Genomic DNA, 19,018 nt, shown 5'->3' with positions numbered 1-19,018 from the left:
GCGTAGTCGTCGGGTCCTCCTTTCTCGGCCGCAGCTGCAACGCTTATAAGGACACTCTGGCCCAATCGTGGCGCAGCAATCCGTCTCCGCCTCCCAGCGGTCCAACCCAAAGTCAATCCGCACGGTCCTTCCAATCTTACGGCTACGCATACACACATCCACACATCCACTTGTACATTTTACAATTGTTCCGGTGCCCGTACGTGACAACTACACTGCATTAAACAAGAAGGTCAGTGTGAATATTTTAAAGATAACGTAAATAGTCACAAAAAATAAGTGAGTACCACTACAAACAAATCAATAAAATCACAGCAAATAAGATTACTAAAAACCACACATTAAAAACCACATGCAAGATGACTGCTCCATCAGTGTCACCCCCTTCAGCCAGCACAGAAAAATCATTAAAAGGTCCACGCAATTGACTTATTAAAAAGCCTATCATATAATGGGAAGCGGAAAACAGTGGTTGTCTCTTATGTCTTTTTGTGCTTGATCACAGTCACTTCCCCCAGTTGGAACAGGTGATTGAACTAATTGTCCCTCGGCAAGCAAGACAAATTAGTTTCCCAACCAAAGCTGGCCTCAGTTGCTCTCTGATGAGTGAATCACCAGGATGAAATGCCGAGGTCAGCAGGTGAGCTTCAACCCCTTTTATATGCTCTGACCATATTAGTGGGCTGCCCCTTTACCTGTCTTGCCACAACACATAGTGCGATAAAGACATTTATGTACGAGCTGCTTGCAGTCGACTTGGTACATACAATTGATCAAACAGTAGAGGACTTTTGAACAATCCCCTCTGCCTGGCCTTTCTGTTCAAGGAGATCAGGCGGTGGCTGAGGGCTGAACATGTGCGCGTGTATACGTGCACGAGTGTGTGTGTGTGTGTTTGTATAAAACCTCTGCAAAAGGGCGCTGAGACACATAGCGCGCGCAGTGAACGTTTCTGTAGGCGTCTCGTTTTCTTCCCTCAAAGCTTATTTGCAAACGAAACACAAAAAAGTTTGAAACTTTTCCACATCGGACAACCATGATGTTTCCTTGCAGTGCGCTACCGCCTGCTCTGTACCCGAGCTCACTGCATCCCGCGGCGGCTCTCTCCTCGCCCGTGAACCGCTCATTCCACTCCGGCTTCCTGGTGGAAAACCTCCTCCAATTGAGCCAGCCGGTCAGCTACATACACAGGACTTTCTCTTCAAGATGTCCCGATAACATACTCCCACTCAGCGTGGATCCGTGCGTCCCGTCCCGGGCATTCGATTCCAGCACAGAGCGCTCGGTGCGCCAGAACTCTAGCCAGCCAAGCCGCAGTAGCCCCCGCTCTCCGCACACTGCCTGCCCGGACTCCAGCTACCTCAAGTTCGGCGTCAGTGCGATCCTGGCACCGTCCTCTGGGAGCGGTGAGTATGAGGCCAGATGATGGTACATACTTCTGACTTATATGAAAGTAGCAGCTACTGGTTGTTGAAAAATGGTCAGTAAAAAATATACATTTTTGTAATTATTATTGCATTAGTTATTATCATTGCGGTTATTAGGCTACTTATACAATGGTATTAGTAGTAGTAATAGTTGCAATCTCACAATAGCCGATGCAATATCAGGACACCAGTTCGGCATCCTGCTTTCCCTCTCTCTCTGTTGCTGACTCATTGATGACTTGTAATATAGCATATGGACAATAAATTAACTGCTGAGGTCCATCTTAAACAATTGAAACAGTGATATGTTTTATGAAAATATTGGATATTTAAATGTTCCTCATATTTGTCATTTTGTGCCTGTGGTATTTCCTGTTTGTTAGGAAATATCATCACAGTCAATGTGTTCTTGTCCTGCTTGCTCCTCAGTCCAGAGTGTGCAGACCAAGTCCTTCCCTCTTCCTTTCTTTGATGGGGTTTTTCATCCTTTCATCAGAGCTTCCTGTTTCACAGGTTGGTGCAATGAGAGTCAATTCAGTCTCTTTGAGATTAACATCTCTTCTGCAAGACATCTGCCAGAGCGCATCATTAAAAAGAACATAATCAGCAAAACAAAAAAATAACTCATAATTAAAAATGTTCCAATAATGTTGCTTTAAAACACTGACTGTAAAGCTTTAAATCTACAAAGGAATGTTTACGGGTCAAATATCCCTTAGTCCCATACATTGATCCCTTCATTAAGGTTTCACTTAGGCTGAAAATATGGACTTCATTTTCACTTTGGCATTCCACTTGTATCCACATCTTTTCCCAACATAATGTACCAAGAAACAAAATCAGCATCTTTCTGGCGCTAAATGTGTAGTTGTAGTTCAGTCCTCCATTTGTCTGTAAAATACTATGCATCCAACCGATACTCGAATCATTACTAATATTATAGGTATGTTCGACAATAAACATTTCAACCTGATAGTGATATTAATGAGCTATTTCATGGATATAAGTGATTTATACTGTGCTGTGATTCAATGAAACATTATGAGACTGACTACACCTCACACAGATCACATCTCAGTGGCAGAAACACAACAAAAAGATCTTACTGAATGATTTGACTGCTTGCAGAGGGTAGGAGCTGCAAATCATACGAGCTGTTGTGGATGACGATGTCCTCTCAGCCCGGTGTATCAGCCTTTTAGAATCAGCTTGGCCAATTTGAACGTCTATAAGGCGCTGCACTGACTGCGGGTGTTAGCACCAGTTGTCCCAATCTAAAAAATTAGTCCAGTTGGTCACACTCTCAGCAGACCAACGCTGTTTGTCACGGTCTAAATGTGAGGCGGGTCTTTTCCCAGCTCGTGAACTCTGAGCCTCCTCATGCGCCTTCATTTTCCACTAAGCCCCTTTGCAACCCCACAAAGATCCCTAACCGTGACCAATAAGAGCCAAAACCACACAAAGAAACACACACTCATTGATTTGATCCATTTTCCAACATTGCCTAGTGTACTTATTAATTGATCACTTATGAACACGTAAAAGGACTTTTCCATTTACGTGTTCATAAGTGATAGCAGCACAGTGAAGATCCCTAAGCAGTGTCAATCTACTGGCTTTTCTTTAATGGGTCTATACTGAGCTGTCTTTAGTGGGCCTGTAGTATACTTCCCTGTCTAATGGGTCTTTAGTATACTGCCCTGTCTTTAATGGGAAATTTGCTATTTTGAAATAAAAATGTTATCCACAGGAATCGTGTAGTTTCGAAAGAGTTTTTTACTGGAGGGGTTCAACTGGCCGGCCAGCATTTCTGAGATTGGAGTGAGACAATGAGAAAAGGTGATGTTGTGAGCTTCGCAATGAAAGAACTTTGATGTGACGTGTCAAGTCTTGATTATCATCGTTAAGATCACAACAGCGTCTTCATCTCTGCTACATTTTTTTCGTCCATTTCAAAATAAAGTTACGCCAACACTGGATGATGATTAGTATTATTATTATTATTATTTCAGAGCAGTCCATGATCAGTAGACTTGTGTCTAAACTGTGCCAGCCAAACATGATTGGCCGCAATGTGAAGTTTGTTTGAGAAAATCAAACTGCACCCTGCCTCATTTATTGGTTAAATTATTTGATATTGGCTCACTTTTTGGAAAAATGTAGCGTTCTGGGATGTCTTTAATGGACCTATAATATACTGACCTGCCTTTAATGGGCCTGTAATATACTTGCCTGTCTTAAATGGACCTATAGTGTCGACGGCCTTTTCCCCTCTATCCATTACAACACAATCCCTTTTCTCTGTGCATTTGCAGCCTATACAATCCTCCTTCATGCCTCATTAGAGGCAATATGGGCTGAGCTTTGGAGAGACCGTCCCATTAGCATAGGCTCTGTTTCCACTGTTGGGCCTTTTTAACGCCACAATTTAAGCAGAAAAAGTGACCAAATATTTGAAATATAAGAATGATACGGATGGACCTGGAATCAGTCTCGTCAAGATGCTAAGAATCTTGCTTTACCAGAAGACCAAAATATAATGACACTAATTATGCAAATAATTGATAATTCATCAAATTGTACAAATTATTTTTGAATTAAAATATGTTCCCTTTAGCAGTCGATACAGAAGCAACTGCAGGCACATGCAGAGCAAACATTATGAATAGGCAATCAGTTGATGGTTGTAATCACATAATGGTTATAATAAATCCATCAATTAATACAACTGTGACATACAATTTATTCTAATGTATGCATTTAGGATCACCTAAATCATAAATGTAATGTTAACAACCCAGGCCCATGACTTTTAATAATCCTAATAAAATATATTATTTCTTATTTGTTCATGTCATGCAGAAAGAAGAAATGGGATATGTTTTTTAAAGACCTGTCTCCCTAAACTTGGCTACAGTGGCACCAACGGTTTTACTGAATTCTTATTTCACCACTAGCCAGTGGCAGAATGGACAATGACAACTATAATGCAATGTTCCAAACAAGGACCACTGATAATTATTTTTCGTCCCTTCAGCTTTGTCCTCTGTGGTTCCTGTCCCGGGAACATTTTCATGGCCGTCAGCCCCCAAAGGGAAGCCCAGGAGGGGCATGCTGAGGCGGGCTGTGTTCTCAGACCTCCAGAGGAAGGCCCTGGAGAGAACTTTCCAGAGGCAGAAATACATCAGCAAACCGGACCGGAAGAAACTGGCCAGTAAGTTGGGACTTAAAGATTCCCAGGTACAGTACAGTTTGGTCACGTCTCTTCTATTGTTGAATATCACTAAATTTTACGAGAAAAGTTGTTCATGCCACTTTGCTCTCATATTGGGTATTAAAAACCTTGTGAGCTGGGAACAAGGTCAGTGACATTCACACCATGTAATTTGTTCTGTGAAGGTGAAGATCTGGTTTCAGAACCGTAGGATGAAATGGAGGAATTCCAAAGAGAGGGAGCTACTTTCAACAGGTGGTTGTCGACAGCAGACCCTCCCCACCAAAACCAATCCCCATCCAGACCTCACTGATGTAAGCAGCACCCACTGCCAAAGGCTAGAGAGCCATGAGTCACGTCTTCCCCAGCACCTGACATCTCTGTCCAGCAAACTGTCGGAACTATCAGAGTCAGACAGCGAAGAGATCACTGTGTCATAGGACTCAGACATCTGGTCAAACTCTTTTCTTTTGAAGCAACAGCAGCTTCCTCCGAAAATATCACGACAGCTGCAAAGGTTAACTCGACAAAAACTGAATGGAGGCAAATACCACAAGTGCTTGAATCTGCTCTGTACATAGTTATATTAATTCTGTCTTTTACCCTCTGATCCATATGCCTGTACAGTGATGTTTATACGACTCGCCTATGTAGTTCAGTGTATCATACAGTAAATAAAAAAGTTATTTTAGGTAGTTGGAGCTTGAAATGTCTAAAACTCTTGAAAATACAAAGTGCTCTTTTCATACATATTTCTATTCTTTATAATTTCTCAAATAAATGTTGGGAAGGCCTAGAACTCGGTCTTATTTGCACTAGACATTACAATCTGGTAGTTTAATTTTGGACTACAGCCTCGTTGCTGTGTGGAGAGTTGATTTGGTTACCTGAGCGACCGTAGATTTCAAAACAAAGTGCACATCAAGGGATTTTGTTCCAAATGGAGACACATTTCTACTGCTCACATAATTCAAAGTTAACACTATCAAAATGTAAACCATGGGTTTTCAACTGGTGGGTCGCGACCGCGTTTTTCTAATGCAGCGTGTCAGATTTTTTGCCGGCTCGTCCGTCCATGTTTTTAGTCGGCGCCGCAAAGACAACCGCTCGCACCAGTCACATCAAATTCTAGACATTGGCAGCCATGGAGAATGGGGGGTGGAGGGGCTGTGTGAATGAGATTGGTCCTGAGATTGTTGTGTGTGAATGAAATGTAGTGATACAACGGACTTAGACCATCCATTCATACATACATGTTTTTTTTAGACGAACTGATGAGGTAAGAAGAGTTCTTGGTCCTGATGGACCACAACCAGGGGAGGAATAGTTACAAAAACATCAGGAAGATAGTTAAGAGGGTTTAACTCAGTGGTCAAAGAAATTTAAAAACTAATGTGCTGTTTTGTCACCTCGTTGGTATCTTTTTGGCGAGAAAGAGCTTGGCTTAGAGTGTGTTGCTCCAATAAATCTCCATGAATGGAAGGATCTGAATCTCCAGTGTTCTAGGGGTGCGTGCTATTAAGCTTTCCTGGTGTGTGCAGGAATTTAGGTCATCACGTCAGATAGTCAACAAGTTAAGAGAAAATTTGGAGAATAGTTAAAACTGCAAGGCATTGATCCACAACAGTATGTCTAGTCAATCAATCAACACTGTCAATTGTAACTTGTAAACTTGTAAGCAAGGACTTGAGATATTTTAACATAAGAGAATATTAAGATATTACAGTGTATGTCCAAGCTACATTACTTGAGTGTCACCACACACATCGATGCTGCTTCCTCCTGGCTCCATAAAACACAATCAAATGTAAAGGTAGTTTATAATCACACCACAAAATAAAAGTAGCAAAGCAACGAAGTTAAATTCTTCCTTGTGCATTTATTCTCAATAACGTTATAGATTTAAAGTAATATTTCAAGTTCATGACTTGTCTACTGAGCTCACTTTGTTCCCTTTGTGTTTATAATATGAAGTATAAAGTCTATAAAACAGTCACAACCTTAGGAAGATGTTAGTCAACCTCTACAGCAGCATCTTCCGGCGGCGCTCCGCACTGGACCGGATGAGTTTTCCACACTGTAGAGCAGTGGTTCTCAACTTGTCTGGCTCCGGGACCCACCTTTACCCCTTAATGACGAGCCGCGATCCAATTCGATCGGTCAGCGGGAGGGGTACTTCCGCGTTCTAATTGCCGCGCTGAAAACATGGACGGACGAGCCGGAAAAACACCGACACTCCGCTGCATTAGAGAAAGTCCCTTCAAAATAAAATCCCAGGATGAATTTTTTAAAACTTTTTTTTTCCCATGCAATGGCCCGCGATCCACTACTAACGGGTCCGCGAACCACTAGTGGGGCGGGACCCACCAGTTGAGAAACACTGCTGTAGAGCACATGTCAGTTAAGGCATTAAGTTACTTTTCGGAGGGATCCAGGCAGACGAGCAAACGTTAACAGACGAGAGGGGTGGGGGTCAGGTGAGGACAGTCTGGTCAGTGCTCAACCTGCTCTCATCTGTAAAAAGCACAGGGCGCCAATGGCGAACGTGCCAATTCTGGTGTTCTATAGAAAATCGGCAGCATCGAAGCTACGCTACCCCACGACACAAGGGGCAATAACTGCTGCAAACTCAAAGCTTGATTGTTGGGGGGAAAAAAAAAAAACACTTTATTGGCATTACACTATGGATTATACAAGGTGAGCAACAATATACCATTAAATAAAAAACTGTTATGAATTGCTTTCCTTCAGATAACTGACAAGTCCATTATCAGCTGAACAACAACTGGTTCGTTAATGGAAATGTTATTACATGACTAATTAAAAACAATCTCAACTTCATATCATACTGTTTAGGGGTATACACACGCGTTTGATAAATGAAGGGAGATTAGTGGAGGAAGGTTAGTATTTACAGTATTTTCACACATTCTCAGTCTCATTTAGTTGTAAAGCATCAATGGGTTGCTCTCCAGAAAACTAGCAGCAGAATTTCACCCGGAACCACCAAGTCTGCTCGTTTAATCCCATCCAAGCACTTGTTGGCTGGGGTAAAAATCTGATAACATTTGGCCCTTTTAAAAAAAATAAATAAAAAAAAAACACAAATCTTAAACTAGCACATACTTGGGGGCTCAAACTGGACAAACTACCAAAGTAACCCCACGTTTAAAACACACAACACCTGCATGCGTATAGCTGTGGCGTCCAACGGCATCGCACACCTTCATGTTGCCGTGGAAACTCATCTCAACTTACTTTGTGCCAGGAAAAATAGATGTCAAACAGTTTGGACAAAAGCCTCAAGATTACTAGAAGTACTGTTGGATTCGTTTGGACAAAAGCCTAAAAAATAAAATAAAAAAAATATCCAACAGTACTGAGAATTGTGGAATTGAGAGAAGTGGTGCTATGACAGCGTTTAGCCACAAGTGGGCAGTACTGTCCTGTATTTTCAGAGAGACAATTGGGGATGATCACAAGCACCTCTCCTTCCAAATCCAGCAGCTATGACATTGTCAATAGTCTAGTCAATCAAGTTTAGACAAACATTTAGATTTGTTTTGTCCTGGAACCACATGACAAGAACTTTGTACATTAAAAGATTGTAACCATTTAACTGTTCTACACATATTATGAATACTGAAACAGAATGGGTAGTTTACCGTTTAATAAATCAAGAGTAAAACGTGTACATGGGAGACTGAAGGGAGGAAGGGAACCTGAAAGAGAAAGCTGGGACTGGGACCCTGTACACAACATCAAAACTCATTGAAAGAATGAGTTTCAATACTACATAACTTTTTAATGTGTGCAGAGGCTAGAAATATCAATATGAACTTACTCATCTACATTATACATATCAGATAAGGGTGCGTTTGATGTCTAATAACTTACAGGCACAGTGGGTGGAGTAGGTTCAAATTCAAACTTAAGGGTATGTTTTGTTGAACCGGTTCATATTACAATCCACCAGAACATGAATATTTCAAGCAGCAGCTGGGAGATGGGATGAGGAGGTGCCGTGGGGCTCCTTACTGCCGGTTGCTCTTTATCCTCTCCAAACGTTTCTTCAGGTCATCGAGGTTGGCTGCCGGGGAGGCTGAGCGGGTGTGTGCGTGCGTCGGGGAATGGGAGTGTGCGTTGTGTTCCTGCTGGTACAGCTCTCTGGACTCCTTGAGCTGTGACAGCTTACTGTGGAGCATGTCGGTGGAAGAGGCCACCGGCGGCTTTGACGACAGCAGGGAGGATGTGGGGGGTCTCTGCTGAGGCTCGTCCTCGCTGCCACCGATGCCCTGCAGCAGGGAGAGAGGGGAGACCACGGGTCAGCTCCTCCACACAGATGGTAAAAAACATACTACTTTTTGTATGTGTGCAATGACACAGTCAGATATATGGGAGTGAGTGTGAGGAGCTAAGGAATGCATCAGGTCAGTGTCCTCATCGAGATGTGTGGGTACGCTGACCTTTGAGTTGTTTTCTAGGCCATGCCGCTGTCTGAGGATCTTGAGTCTCTCGTAGTAAACGGCTGGTTTCAGCTCTTCATTGCTGCTGCTTAGACTGAAGTCCATGCCATGCTGAGGGATCACTGAGGAGACGCACTTACGTTACTATACAGGGCTGGCTTCCTTCTGACCAAAGAGCTGAGCACAGCTAACTGTTTTACCTCCTGATGTCTGGATGCGAGCCTTGCCCTCCCTCTCGGACTCAATTAAGCGAAGTCCTCGCTCTACGTAGCTCTGGAAGAACTGGGACGTATTTTTGAGGAAAGGCTCCAGATCGGCGTCAGAATACTTCTGTTTGTACTCGTACAACTCCGTCAAACCCTGGAGAGAAGATCGGACACATTTAATGTTTTCTCAGCACGTTCTCCATAATAATTGTTTGTTTTAACAAGTTGGCTGGTGTAGAAACTTCCCTTTAACAATTGGAATAATTTGAAAAAAAGAAGAGGGGCTGACCTCTTTTGTATTCTCTTTGGAGCCGATCTTCTTGAAGATTTCCGTCAGAATGTCGCTGACCTTGGCTTTCGACATCCGATCCTCCTGGGAACAAAAAACACAAGGAGTTTGTGTATATATATTTTTTACCAAAAACCTTGGCTCCCAAGTGTGTGTAGCTCACAACAAGAGGTTCCTACTACTTTTGAAGAGCAGAAATGAGGTTACTCTCAATTCTTAATGCATCAATATTTTTTATGAATGTAGAAAATGAAGGAGGAGAGCCATAAATGAGGTTTATATGCCAGGTGGTGCTAGTCAGACCATACCCATGTTCGGATGCTCAAGCTCAGCTGCCCTGAAAGCTCTGCTAGTAATTAGCCCAGCTTTGAATTCAAGCTAGACTGTGGCGTTCAGGGGCAGCGGTAAGTAACGGAAAGCCCAGGATCAATTTTTTCCCAGCCCAACTCACCGTACACAGACCAGTCTTCTCGTTACCACGGTCACTTTTGAGTCCACAGAGATTTCCATTGTGTTTGACCGACCGTCTCAGATGGGCCTCCAACTCCGACTCATTACGATTCTCTATCATCGATAGGTGGTCTAGGATCTGTTGATCAATGCATTGATACAAAAGAAAACTCATTGTTCTTATTTTAGACTCGCTAACTCCAGAAATACGGTGGAATAGTGAGTTACCTCAGCCCCTCTGAGCTTGCAGAGTGTGTGTAACAGAGTCTTGAGGGTTCTGTGTGGAACATCACTCTTGAGCTGCTTGAGTTTCTCTTTGGGGAAAATCTTCATGAAGGTGTGGACATCCAGTAAGATTCGATCCAGGTTAATGTTGTCGATTGTTTCAGGCAGAAAGCGGATCATCCGCCACAGACACTGAAGACACAAAAAGTGCTAAGTCAGTGAACAGACAAGAGGCTCAGTGTGAGGACGTATAGACCCTCACCTTAATTACCAGCTCACAGAACAGGGGGGGGGCTGCTGTGGACAAACTGTCCTGAAGCAAAACCAGCAGAGCACTGCAGAGAGAGAAAGGAAGAGTTAAAACCCATGTGGATTTTTATTTTATACCACACCCTGTGGCAATCAAATCAAACATAATCTTACTTTAAAAAGGTGACAAAAGTACACAATTATATGGAGAGGCCACATCAAGGACCCTATTTAGGTAAGATGTCAAATTTGTGTTGTGCAATTATTGCACCAATATTAATTGCAAGAAACATTTTTGCAATTGCAATCTCAAGATAATTTCATGCCACGGATTACCTAATAACAATATAAGCGGTAATACAAGTACGCGCTTTTAAAAAAATGTCAGAATATTTATACATAAGAATCTGAATGTGAGAAAATATATCCGTCGCCCTGCGCATTGCCCTACCGGCTAAAGAGGCGAACGAGCAGCCCGGAAGAACAGACACTAGTTCAGGTTGAAAGACTATGTGGATGGTTGTATTTTTGGCGAGATTTTAGCTTAACTGTCGACTGTTTTCGTTGCCATGTTATTGGCTCTCCTTATTCCGCGTAAAACCAAAATGTTCCCACACCAGAGCTGAAAATTGCAGCTTTGTAACCAAGACCATGTGTACTTGTTTATCCTAATAGTCAGTAGATTTCATGAAAAATATCACTTAAAAACAGTGGGTTCACTCAGTCCCTTTCGCTGAGGGTGTCTGCTTTCATTGTCGAAAGTGACTCAACATGTGCATGCACAGAGCAGACAGCTCGATAGACTAAAATGTTCATTTATATGTAAAATGAATATCGCACCACCAAAAATGATAACTCATTTTCATATATTGTGCGATAGGTAATATATTGCATATCACGAAGGGGCCTAGATGTAGGCTGGTCAACAGCAGGAGAATGTTTGACCCATAGATCATGCATCACACAGGTAGCAAATTACTATACAATTTATGTTGTATAGTTAAATACTTTGTTTTAACTCCTGGCTTGATTTGCTAGCAAGCAAACAGCCTTGTTGCACGCAGATTATTTAATCCTGTGTTTATTTTAATCTGCGAGCCGTCTAAGCTTCAGAGAGACATCTAACTCGACGCTTGGGTGTGTAGCCGGTCATTACAGATTTGACAGTTTTATAGCAAAATAATCTTTTGAATTGACAAATGTGCAATTCATGTCACAATTTAAAATGAGATGAGAGATAAAATGACAGGTCCCATTATTGATGCATTATTGATGGCCGTAGATAAATGATATCCCATAGCAGTCTAGAAACACAGGAGATTTAAAGATTCTCTCTTCACTCAGTCCCGAAACAAAGACAGGGATCATTTTGACTAATGAATTTAAACAATTTCCATGACCAAAAACTTTGTGAAATCTCAATGTATGCGTGAAGTGAAAAATGAGAATTCCAAGGCATACAGTGTTTATCACAGAGAATAACGTTTATCTACCGTGTGACAGAATTTCTTAATTCTATATTAAGTTGACGCTTTGCTGCGTAAAATAAATATCAATTGAAAAGAATCAGTCATTTGTGTAATAAAATGACAAATTAGCCTCAGAGGGCTTTACAGTCTGTACACATGAAACATCCTGTCCCGAAACCCTCACATCGGCACAGGAAAAACTCCCCAAAAAATGAAAAACCCTTCGATGGGGAAAAGGGAAGAAACCTTAGGGAGAACGTCAGAGGAGGGATCCCTCTCCCGGGATGGACAGACTGTTGATTCTGTACACATGACATCCATTGCAATGTAAAAGATGTACATTCCATTCCTCCAACAGAAATCTGATGTGGTTCTTGTAGTAGCTTCGCTAGCAGCGGCACACTGATGTTTGCTTTTAGCACGGCTCATTAATGCCGCTCTCCCATGTTTAGAATATTAAATGTTTTACCTCCACGTTACTTATTATTGTACTATATACTTTTGGGATTTTATTTTTTCCAGAACTTTTCCATCCCTGGAAATGAGCATTTTAAAATTCCATGACTTTTCAATGTTTTTCATGACCGTACGAACCCTGAAAGTGTTTTATATGCCACTTATTCTTGTACCTTGTATGTGTTCATTTGATATGTTCACACTAACCTAATCATGTTGGTCTGGTCAGACTTTACAAGAACTCTGGTCACCAGCAGGTTCAGTGATCTGATGATCTGCTGTCCGTCTTCTATGTCCTCCATTCTTCCATCCAGCATGAGTGTGATTACACCATGCATCAAGTCCTTCAACACACCCAAAGAGGCCTCTCGGGCCAGGGATTCCATAGAGAACAACTGATAAAAAAGAAATGTCTCCTTATCATCAGCAGCAGCAGCAATCTTGTTATTAACATATCCCTTTATTAAATGGGACTTACAGAGAGCATGTTTCCTATGATGCAGCTGTATAGTTTGACGATGTCTCTCTTGTCCACCCGGTCATCAGCCATATGTGTGCTGTAGATTAGCCGGAGCTGCATGAAGGTAGCAATGAGGAACTGATCGATGTGTCCTGACATGACTTCTGCCTTGTCCTCCTGCCTCAGCACCTCGTCAATCTACGGGAACATAGCACACCATTTCATCCCTTAAAACAAATGGACACTGTCTATTTGTACTGTTGCACAGACAGGAGGTACCACTGTGTGCTTTATTGAGCAAACACACACAATAATTAGCTGGTGAACAATTACGAGACCAATAGAACTAATTAAACAATTGACTGATTTATTTAAAACTGCCACCAACTTTTGACAGATCTAAATGCCTGGAGGTGAAAGGGCACACATACAATGATGAATTTTACATTTATCAATGCTTTGTGGACAGACTTTGAAACACTGCAGATCTCAAACCATTTCTTTTCTCTGCTGATCTTTCCAATTCGGCTAACATTGGATTGTTTTTTAGCCGTTGCTCCGAGGCCACACCCTTTGACCAATATTGGATTGTAGCTATAGTAATTGTAATAATGGCAGTACACAGTAAGCTTTATAGGCCCGTTCTTCATGTATTCATACCTGTGCCAGTGCTTGTATGCTGTTGTTTATGTCCCCGCTAGCCACCTGAGAGATGACAAAGTTGATGGTGGAGGCTGTGCTGTTGTGGAGGTCATCAAAGTGTGGAGAGACTGAACGCATCCTTTGAACACATAAACTGATATTAAGCACAAAAACAGATGCATTTCCCCATGGATGTCCTTTTCATCTGCTTCAGGGACCTCAGTGAGGATGCCCCTCACAGGGCATTCACCTGGGTTCAGGGATCATGATCGGCTCCAAAAGCTCCTCCAGCTTATGTTGGACGAGGTCTGGCAGCTCACAAACCCTGCTCTGGTCCATCTCAATCATGTCCAGGTCTAGTTGGAACTCCTTAGGGATGGAGGGGTGGGAGGACTCGCTGTGCTGGGCGTTCTGCCGGGCTTGGCTGAATGGACGCAAAAGGTTTTATTTTACTGAAAAACATTGTCAAACAGTGTGGTACAAAAAAAAATTATGAAGTGCACATTTGAGGTAAACAAGGACCTTGCCTATAGTGGAGTTAAACCATGACTTAATATTTTCTTTTTTCTTTCAAGTTTGCAGTGAACAAAGCAGTCAGGCCTCTTATTTCACAAACAATGAACCGTACCAGGGTTACCAATAAAAAAGGTAAACTTACTACTTCTTTGCTTTCAACCAGCTACTCAAACAGCCCACCCCCCCCAATTATCTTTTTTTAAAGAAAACGTTAGTCTCTCGATAAAAGAAATTGACGTCGTTAAAAAATGGGTTTGCATTAACATCGTTAATAACGCATTTAACTGACAGCACTAATATATATAAAAAAATCTTTGTGACCCTCAAACAGTATCACAATGACAATTCCTTTTCAAATGAATGTCCAATACTAGTTAAAACTAATGTAAATAGTCACAATAGGATTAGAAGATTCTGTGGTTTGACCCTCCAGTGCACATGTCAAGCTCACGGCCCAACGCAGGAGTGCGTACACCGGGTAACGGCAGTCACGTCAGTCAGCGAACCGGTGGCCGTACCGTTGGCCGGTCGGATCGGCAGCGCCACCCCCAGTCAGCCATTTGCCGGTCGGACTGTCAGCGCGCACCCACCCCCCGTCAGCGGGATAGTCAGTGGCCTGCGTTCAGTCGAAGTGGGCAGTATCTGGCCCGCCCTTGAAATGACCGCAGCTCCAGTGCATTAAAGAGGTCAATCGATAAGCTGGAACATTTATGAACAGCTGATTTAAAACCAACATTTTAAAATTCCATGACTTTTCCAGGTTTTTCATGACCGTACGACTACTGTAAAATGTGGCAACTAATGGGGGATGGGTTTTCTATTGAACTGTCAAAAAGAGGAATTATTTGCAGGCGTATAAAGCTGGTACAGGTTAACCACATGCACAAGAAAGACAAAGTGCTAGGGGAGGATTTGACAGATGGGCACCTCAAATATTCGTCAGTGTATTATCTACTGTACAGAAACATTAATAAACCACACCGCTTCAGTGTGTTCGTCTGAAAGATGAGTATTCATTGACAAACAGGAGAGTTCTTATACAAACCACAATAAGCAAAGGAGGAGGAGGAAGAGGTACTCACATCCTATACGTGCGATACATAATTCTGCTCCGGGAGAAGGGAGGCAGAGCAGAGGAAGGAAGTCACAAAAAAGGAAAGATGAAGGGTTAAGAGACAGTTGGCTGCTCTCACAGATACAGTGAAGAGGATTTTGTATGTTGCAAGATGTGTCTGTGAGAGCAGCCCAACATGCAATGACTGAACAGACAGAGTTGCAAGCAGAACACACACACACACACAGAAAAGATCTAGAGCAGGAGTGCACAATAGGTCGATCCCCTAGATGGTGCCGGTTGATCACCTGCCATCAGAAAAATAATCACGTTGGGTCACCAGGCATGCGAGGTCCGAGTACGGTAATGACCAAGAATGTGTGAACGGTTCCGTTGGTTCCCTAGCTTCTGATGTTTTTTATAGCAATTCGTTTTGCGCATACGGTATGAAGCGTTGTCCGGTTTGGTTACAGCTACTAATTATTATTAGTATATTAGCTACTAATTATTATGATCGGTCAGGCGATAGTTAGGGTTGGGTATCAATTGAACGATTCTCGATAACCAAGGGTCTTTCTGAAGGAAATAGTCTGACCTTCTCCATCAATGTTAATTCTACGAACTTTTAACTTTACTATGAATTTGTAACAGGGCTGTTTTCAACTACAATATAAATATCAAACTATGAACTTTAATATTGTATAAACATGACATCCATTGCAGTCTGTCCATCCCGGGAGAGGGATCCCTCCTCTGACGTTCTCCCTAAGGTTTCTTCCCTTTTTTCCCCATTGAAGGGTTTTTTCATATTTTGGGGAGTTTTTCCTGTGCCGATGTGAGGGTTTCGGGACAGAGGATGTTGCATGTGTACAGACTGTAAAGCCCTCTGAGGCTAATTTGTAATTTGCGATTTTGGGCTATACAAAATAAAATGAATTGAATAAATTATGAATATATTTTAACAGGGGTACACTTTCCTCAAGAGAGCTTTATTTTTGAAACCTCACAAAAACCCATGAGTGTATGATACTGCAGGTACTTAAACGTTACCTTGCTCCCACTGATGGGCTAATAACCCTTGGAGCCAGAGGAAGAGGCAGCGGAGGACGGTCAGCGCAGCGCGTCAAAGACGGGGCACACATTTACTTCCACTCCATGACCTCGGAGATGCTTAATCATATTTGACGTGCACCCTCTTATGCATGAAACAATTTTGCTGCAAATGTTGCATTCTGCCGAGTTTTCGGCTTGTTTCGAAAAGTGTAACCACACTTTGGACCGCCGACGCACGCTAGCCAAGTTCGATCGCTCTGTTAGCACTTCCGGTGGACGCTTCTTCGTTGGCGTTCAGCGGTTTCCATTTCCGGTCGGCGCCGGAGGACTGAGAATCGAAAGTAGGAATCGAATTTTAAACGATACCGGGTTAATCGCAAAGCTAGTCCCGATTCCAATCGATACCAAAGCCTAGTAATGACTGTCGATTGAAAAGTACCCAGCACGGCGAAAAAGTGCGGGCACCCTTGATTTAGAGGTTAAACATAACAATAGTCCTGTTCGTTATTAGAACGGAAATCATGCGTGATTGACAGTTGGATGTCCAACAGGACACAGCAACAATCATTTGGAAGCATGCTACAGTCTTCTGCCAGTCTAATAAGGTTTACTGAACAACATCCCTGGATAAATCTTTTCTGTACTGTTTCTACCAGTAAAGTCATGTACGGACTGTGGGGGAGGGTGTTTGTGAAGATGTGCAGTATCGGTTGTTTGTTTGTTGAAAAATAAGTTAATCTTTTCCCCCATCCCAATAATTATCCTTGTTTTGCGCTGTGTTTGAGCATTAGCCATTTCTGTGTGCATTATCACAACAATTCATTTAAAATACACAAAATCTGATTCATACCACTACTGATTAGGGATAGGGAAAAATATTTATTGTCCGTTTATTTATTATTTGATATTGAAAAGTATTCCTGTCTGTAATACTTGGTAATTAATAAGGCGTTTGAAGTATCAGTATTACATTTATGCCTAGGACATTGGAATGTAGCTGTTCAGCATTGATGCTCCGAAATATATTACGATTTATTTATTTAACTTATACATGAAGTGCTTTTCTATGCATCATGTTTTTGCCATTAATTCTAACCTTCAGTTTTGTGGAGAGTAGTATTCTTTACTGGTTTTTGTTGGGCCTTAGAAAGGACCTACTTGAGTTTATTGGGGTCTTCCTGTGCAGGCTTGCGGAGGAAGGTGCCGTTGGGATTAGCAGGGTGCTCTCTCTGAGACCTCTCAGGCACACTGGCCTTGGCAGGAGCTGCTGCCAATGCGGTCTTCTTGGCTGAACGCTTGATCCTCTCCTCCAGCATGCTCATGTCTTTCTCTGATAACTGGACAGGATAGGGGGGGATGAGTCATGTCAATCTTGTGTTTCAGGGTGAATTCCAATGCTAATGGTACACTATAGCTTACATTTCCAATTAGTTTGTAGACTTGTTCCCCACAGACGTTGTAGACAGCCACCACAGTGTTCAAGGCAGCGTTACGAACAGACGTGTCTCTGTCGCCTATATGCACAGCTATCTCCTTCAGAGACTTGGCTGCTGTTGGCTGACATACATGCATCCCATAACCCTCAATCAAACAACCCAACTCCTCCAGACATTCTGAGGAGCACAAAAAACATGTTAATTAAAGGTATTTGAGAAGACTTATTCTGTTTGCCATTAAAAAGGCTTATTATAGACAGGGTGCTCTCCTGTCTGTAGAGACTTACCAGCTCTCTGTTTGGAGTTCTTGGATTTGGTCCCATCCATGAGGAAAGGAAAGACCTTAGATGCGGGGTAAACCTTACACATCGAGGCCAGAATGGCCCGGACATCTTTGCGAACCACATCCTTTGACTCTCCTACCTAAAGAACAGAAGAAACTGAGCAGAGAAAGCTCTATGGTGGCTTCTATCAGTGCAGGGGGGGTGGGGGAGTGGTGCTCACCTTGAGTATGAGGTAGGGAATGAAGGAGTTGGCCTCGTACTCTGTTAGGTGGTAATTCTCACTGTCCAGCATGGCTAACAACAGTTTCAGATACTCCAGCACCTTCATCAGGACTGTGGTGTTCGTGTCAAAGAAGCGCAGGGTGAACCACTTTAGAATCAGGTCCAGACAGCTAATGGTGGCCTCGCTCTCACTTTCCAACCTCTGACAGACATGAACAGACATGCAGACTCCATTACCAGAACCAGGCTGCTCCTAATGCAATCTGTAGATTATGACAAACCATTACCTCAATCATGATTCCTATAGCCCTGACGTGTCTTTGGAAGTCCAAGTGGAAAAGTTCGTCCTGTAGCCACTTTGCAAAGCACGTGGACATCTGCGCTTTCAGCTGCTCCACATATTCCTCTCGGGGAGTAGTGAAGTTCCATTTCAAAATCTACAAAAAGGAAACCTTTTGTCAGCTGCACAGCTTCGCTGCCTCTGAATTTCAATCCTCAACTTATTGAATAGTTTGGTCAAAGAACGCTACAGCTTACATATCAGGTTCCTAGTAGGCACATGTTGTCCGATCTCAGCTGACATTCTGTAGTCTAGAATACATTTAGCCGTCTATATTCTCACTTTGTTTGCATCTGTAGATTTATCCTAAATTCTAAAGTTATTAGATAACATGACAATATAGTCATGTCAGTAATCTCATTCAGTTGTAACTGTATTTCACTTTCAAATACAATTAGTTCTCTCTAAATTAGTTTTTTTCAGCTACTTTAATTGCTATCTATATCCTGAAGGTTTTTAGCCGGTTTTAAATCATTTTATGCCTAAGATGGTGAAGGTGGATTTATTTTTAATGGATTTTTTGCGACAAATTCTCAGTATAAACCCTTGACGGCAATATC

The 19,018-nt window shown here is 42.3% G+C and overlaps 2 protein-coding genes across 6 annotated transcripts in view; one reads left to right on the top strand and one right to left on the bottom strand.

Moving 5' to 3' along the window:
• The first annotated feature begins 855 nt into the window (after positions 1 to 855).
• LOC119228855 (homeobox protein DBX1-B-like) lies at positions 856 to 5,400 on the top strand. Its single transcript, XM_037488821.2, has 4 exons — positions 856 to 1,406; positions 1,857 to 1,940; positions 4,465 to 4,667; positions 4,827 to 5,400. Exons 1-4 carry the CDS (start codon positions 1,037 to 1,039, stop codon positions 5,079 to 5,081), a joined length of 912 nt encoding a protein of 303 aa, XP_037344718.1. The 5' UTR covers positions 856 to 1,036; the 3' UTR covers positions 5,082 to 5,400.
• Positions 5,401 to 7,734: 2,334 nt separating this feature from the next.
• ckap5 (cytoskeleton associated protein 5) overlaps positions 7,735 to 19,018 on the bottom strand; it is a 29,692-nt gene continuing 18,408 nt past the window's right edge. For 3 of the 5 annotated variants that reach the window (XM_037487981.2, XM_037487984.2, XM_037487982.2), the window contains 17 exons: positions 18,406 to 18,555; positions 18,117 to 18,320; positions 17,900 to 18,035; positions 17,596 to 17,789; positions 17,335 to 17,513; positions 15,152 to 15,175; positions 13,804 to 13,977; positions 13,572 to 13,692; positions 12,930 to 13,109; positions 12,659 to 12,846; positions 10,540 to 10,612; positions 10,281 to 10,469; positions 10,054 to 10,191; positions 9,603 to 9,686; positions 9,308 to 9,467; positions 9,108 to 9,229; positions 7,735 to 8,936 (listed from right to left, as the gene is read on the bottom strand). In XM_037487981.2, the coding sequence (XP_037343878.2) occupies positions 8,676 to 8,936; positions 9,108 to 9,229; positions 9,308 to 9,467; positions 9,603 to 9,686; positions 10,054 to 10,191; positions 10,281 to 10,469; positions 10,540 to 10,612; positions 12,659 to 12,846; positions 12,930 to 13,109; positions 13,572 to 13,692; positions 13,804 to 13,977; positions 15,152 to 15,175; positions 17,335 to 17,513; positions 17,596 to 17,789; positions 17,900 to 18,035; positions 18,117 to 18,320; positions 18,406 to 18,555 (2,577 nt within the window). In that variant the 3' untranslated portion in view covers positions 7,735 to 8,675. The remainder of the gene's footprint in view (positions 8,937 to 9,107; positions 9,230 to 9,307; positions 9,468 to 9,602; positions 9,687 to 10,053; positions 10,192 to 10,280; positions 10,470 to 10,539; positions 10,613 to 12,658; positions 12,847 to 12,929; positions 13,110 to 13,571; positions 13,693 to 13,803; positions 13,978 to 15,151; positions 15,176 to 17,334; positions 17,514 to 17,595; positions 17,790 to 17,899; positions 18,036 to 18,116; positions 18,321 to 18,405; positions 18,556 to 19,018) is intronic. The other 2 variants (XM_037487983.2, XM_062563193.1) reach the window with 1 other exon arrangement.

This window comes from Pungitius pungitius, chromosome 6 (assembly GCF_949316345.1).
Source record: "Pungitius pungitius chromosome 6, fPunPun2.1, whole genome shotgun sequence".
NCBI classification, from domain to species: domain Eukaryota; kingdom Metazoa; phylum Chordata; class Actinopteri; order Perciformes; family Gasterosteidae; genus Pungitius; species Pungitius pungitius.
The sequence above is the reverse complement of the archived record's forward strand: the minus strand, read 5'-3'. Positions and strand labels throughout refer to the sequence as shown.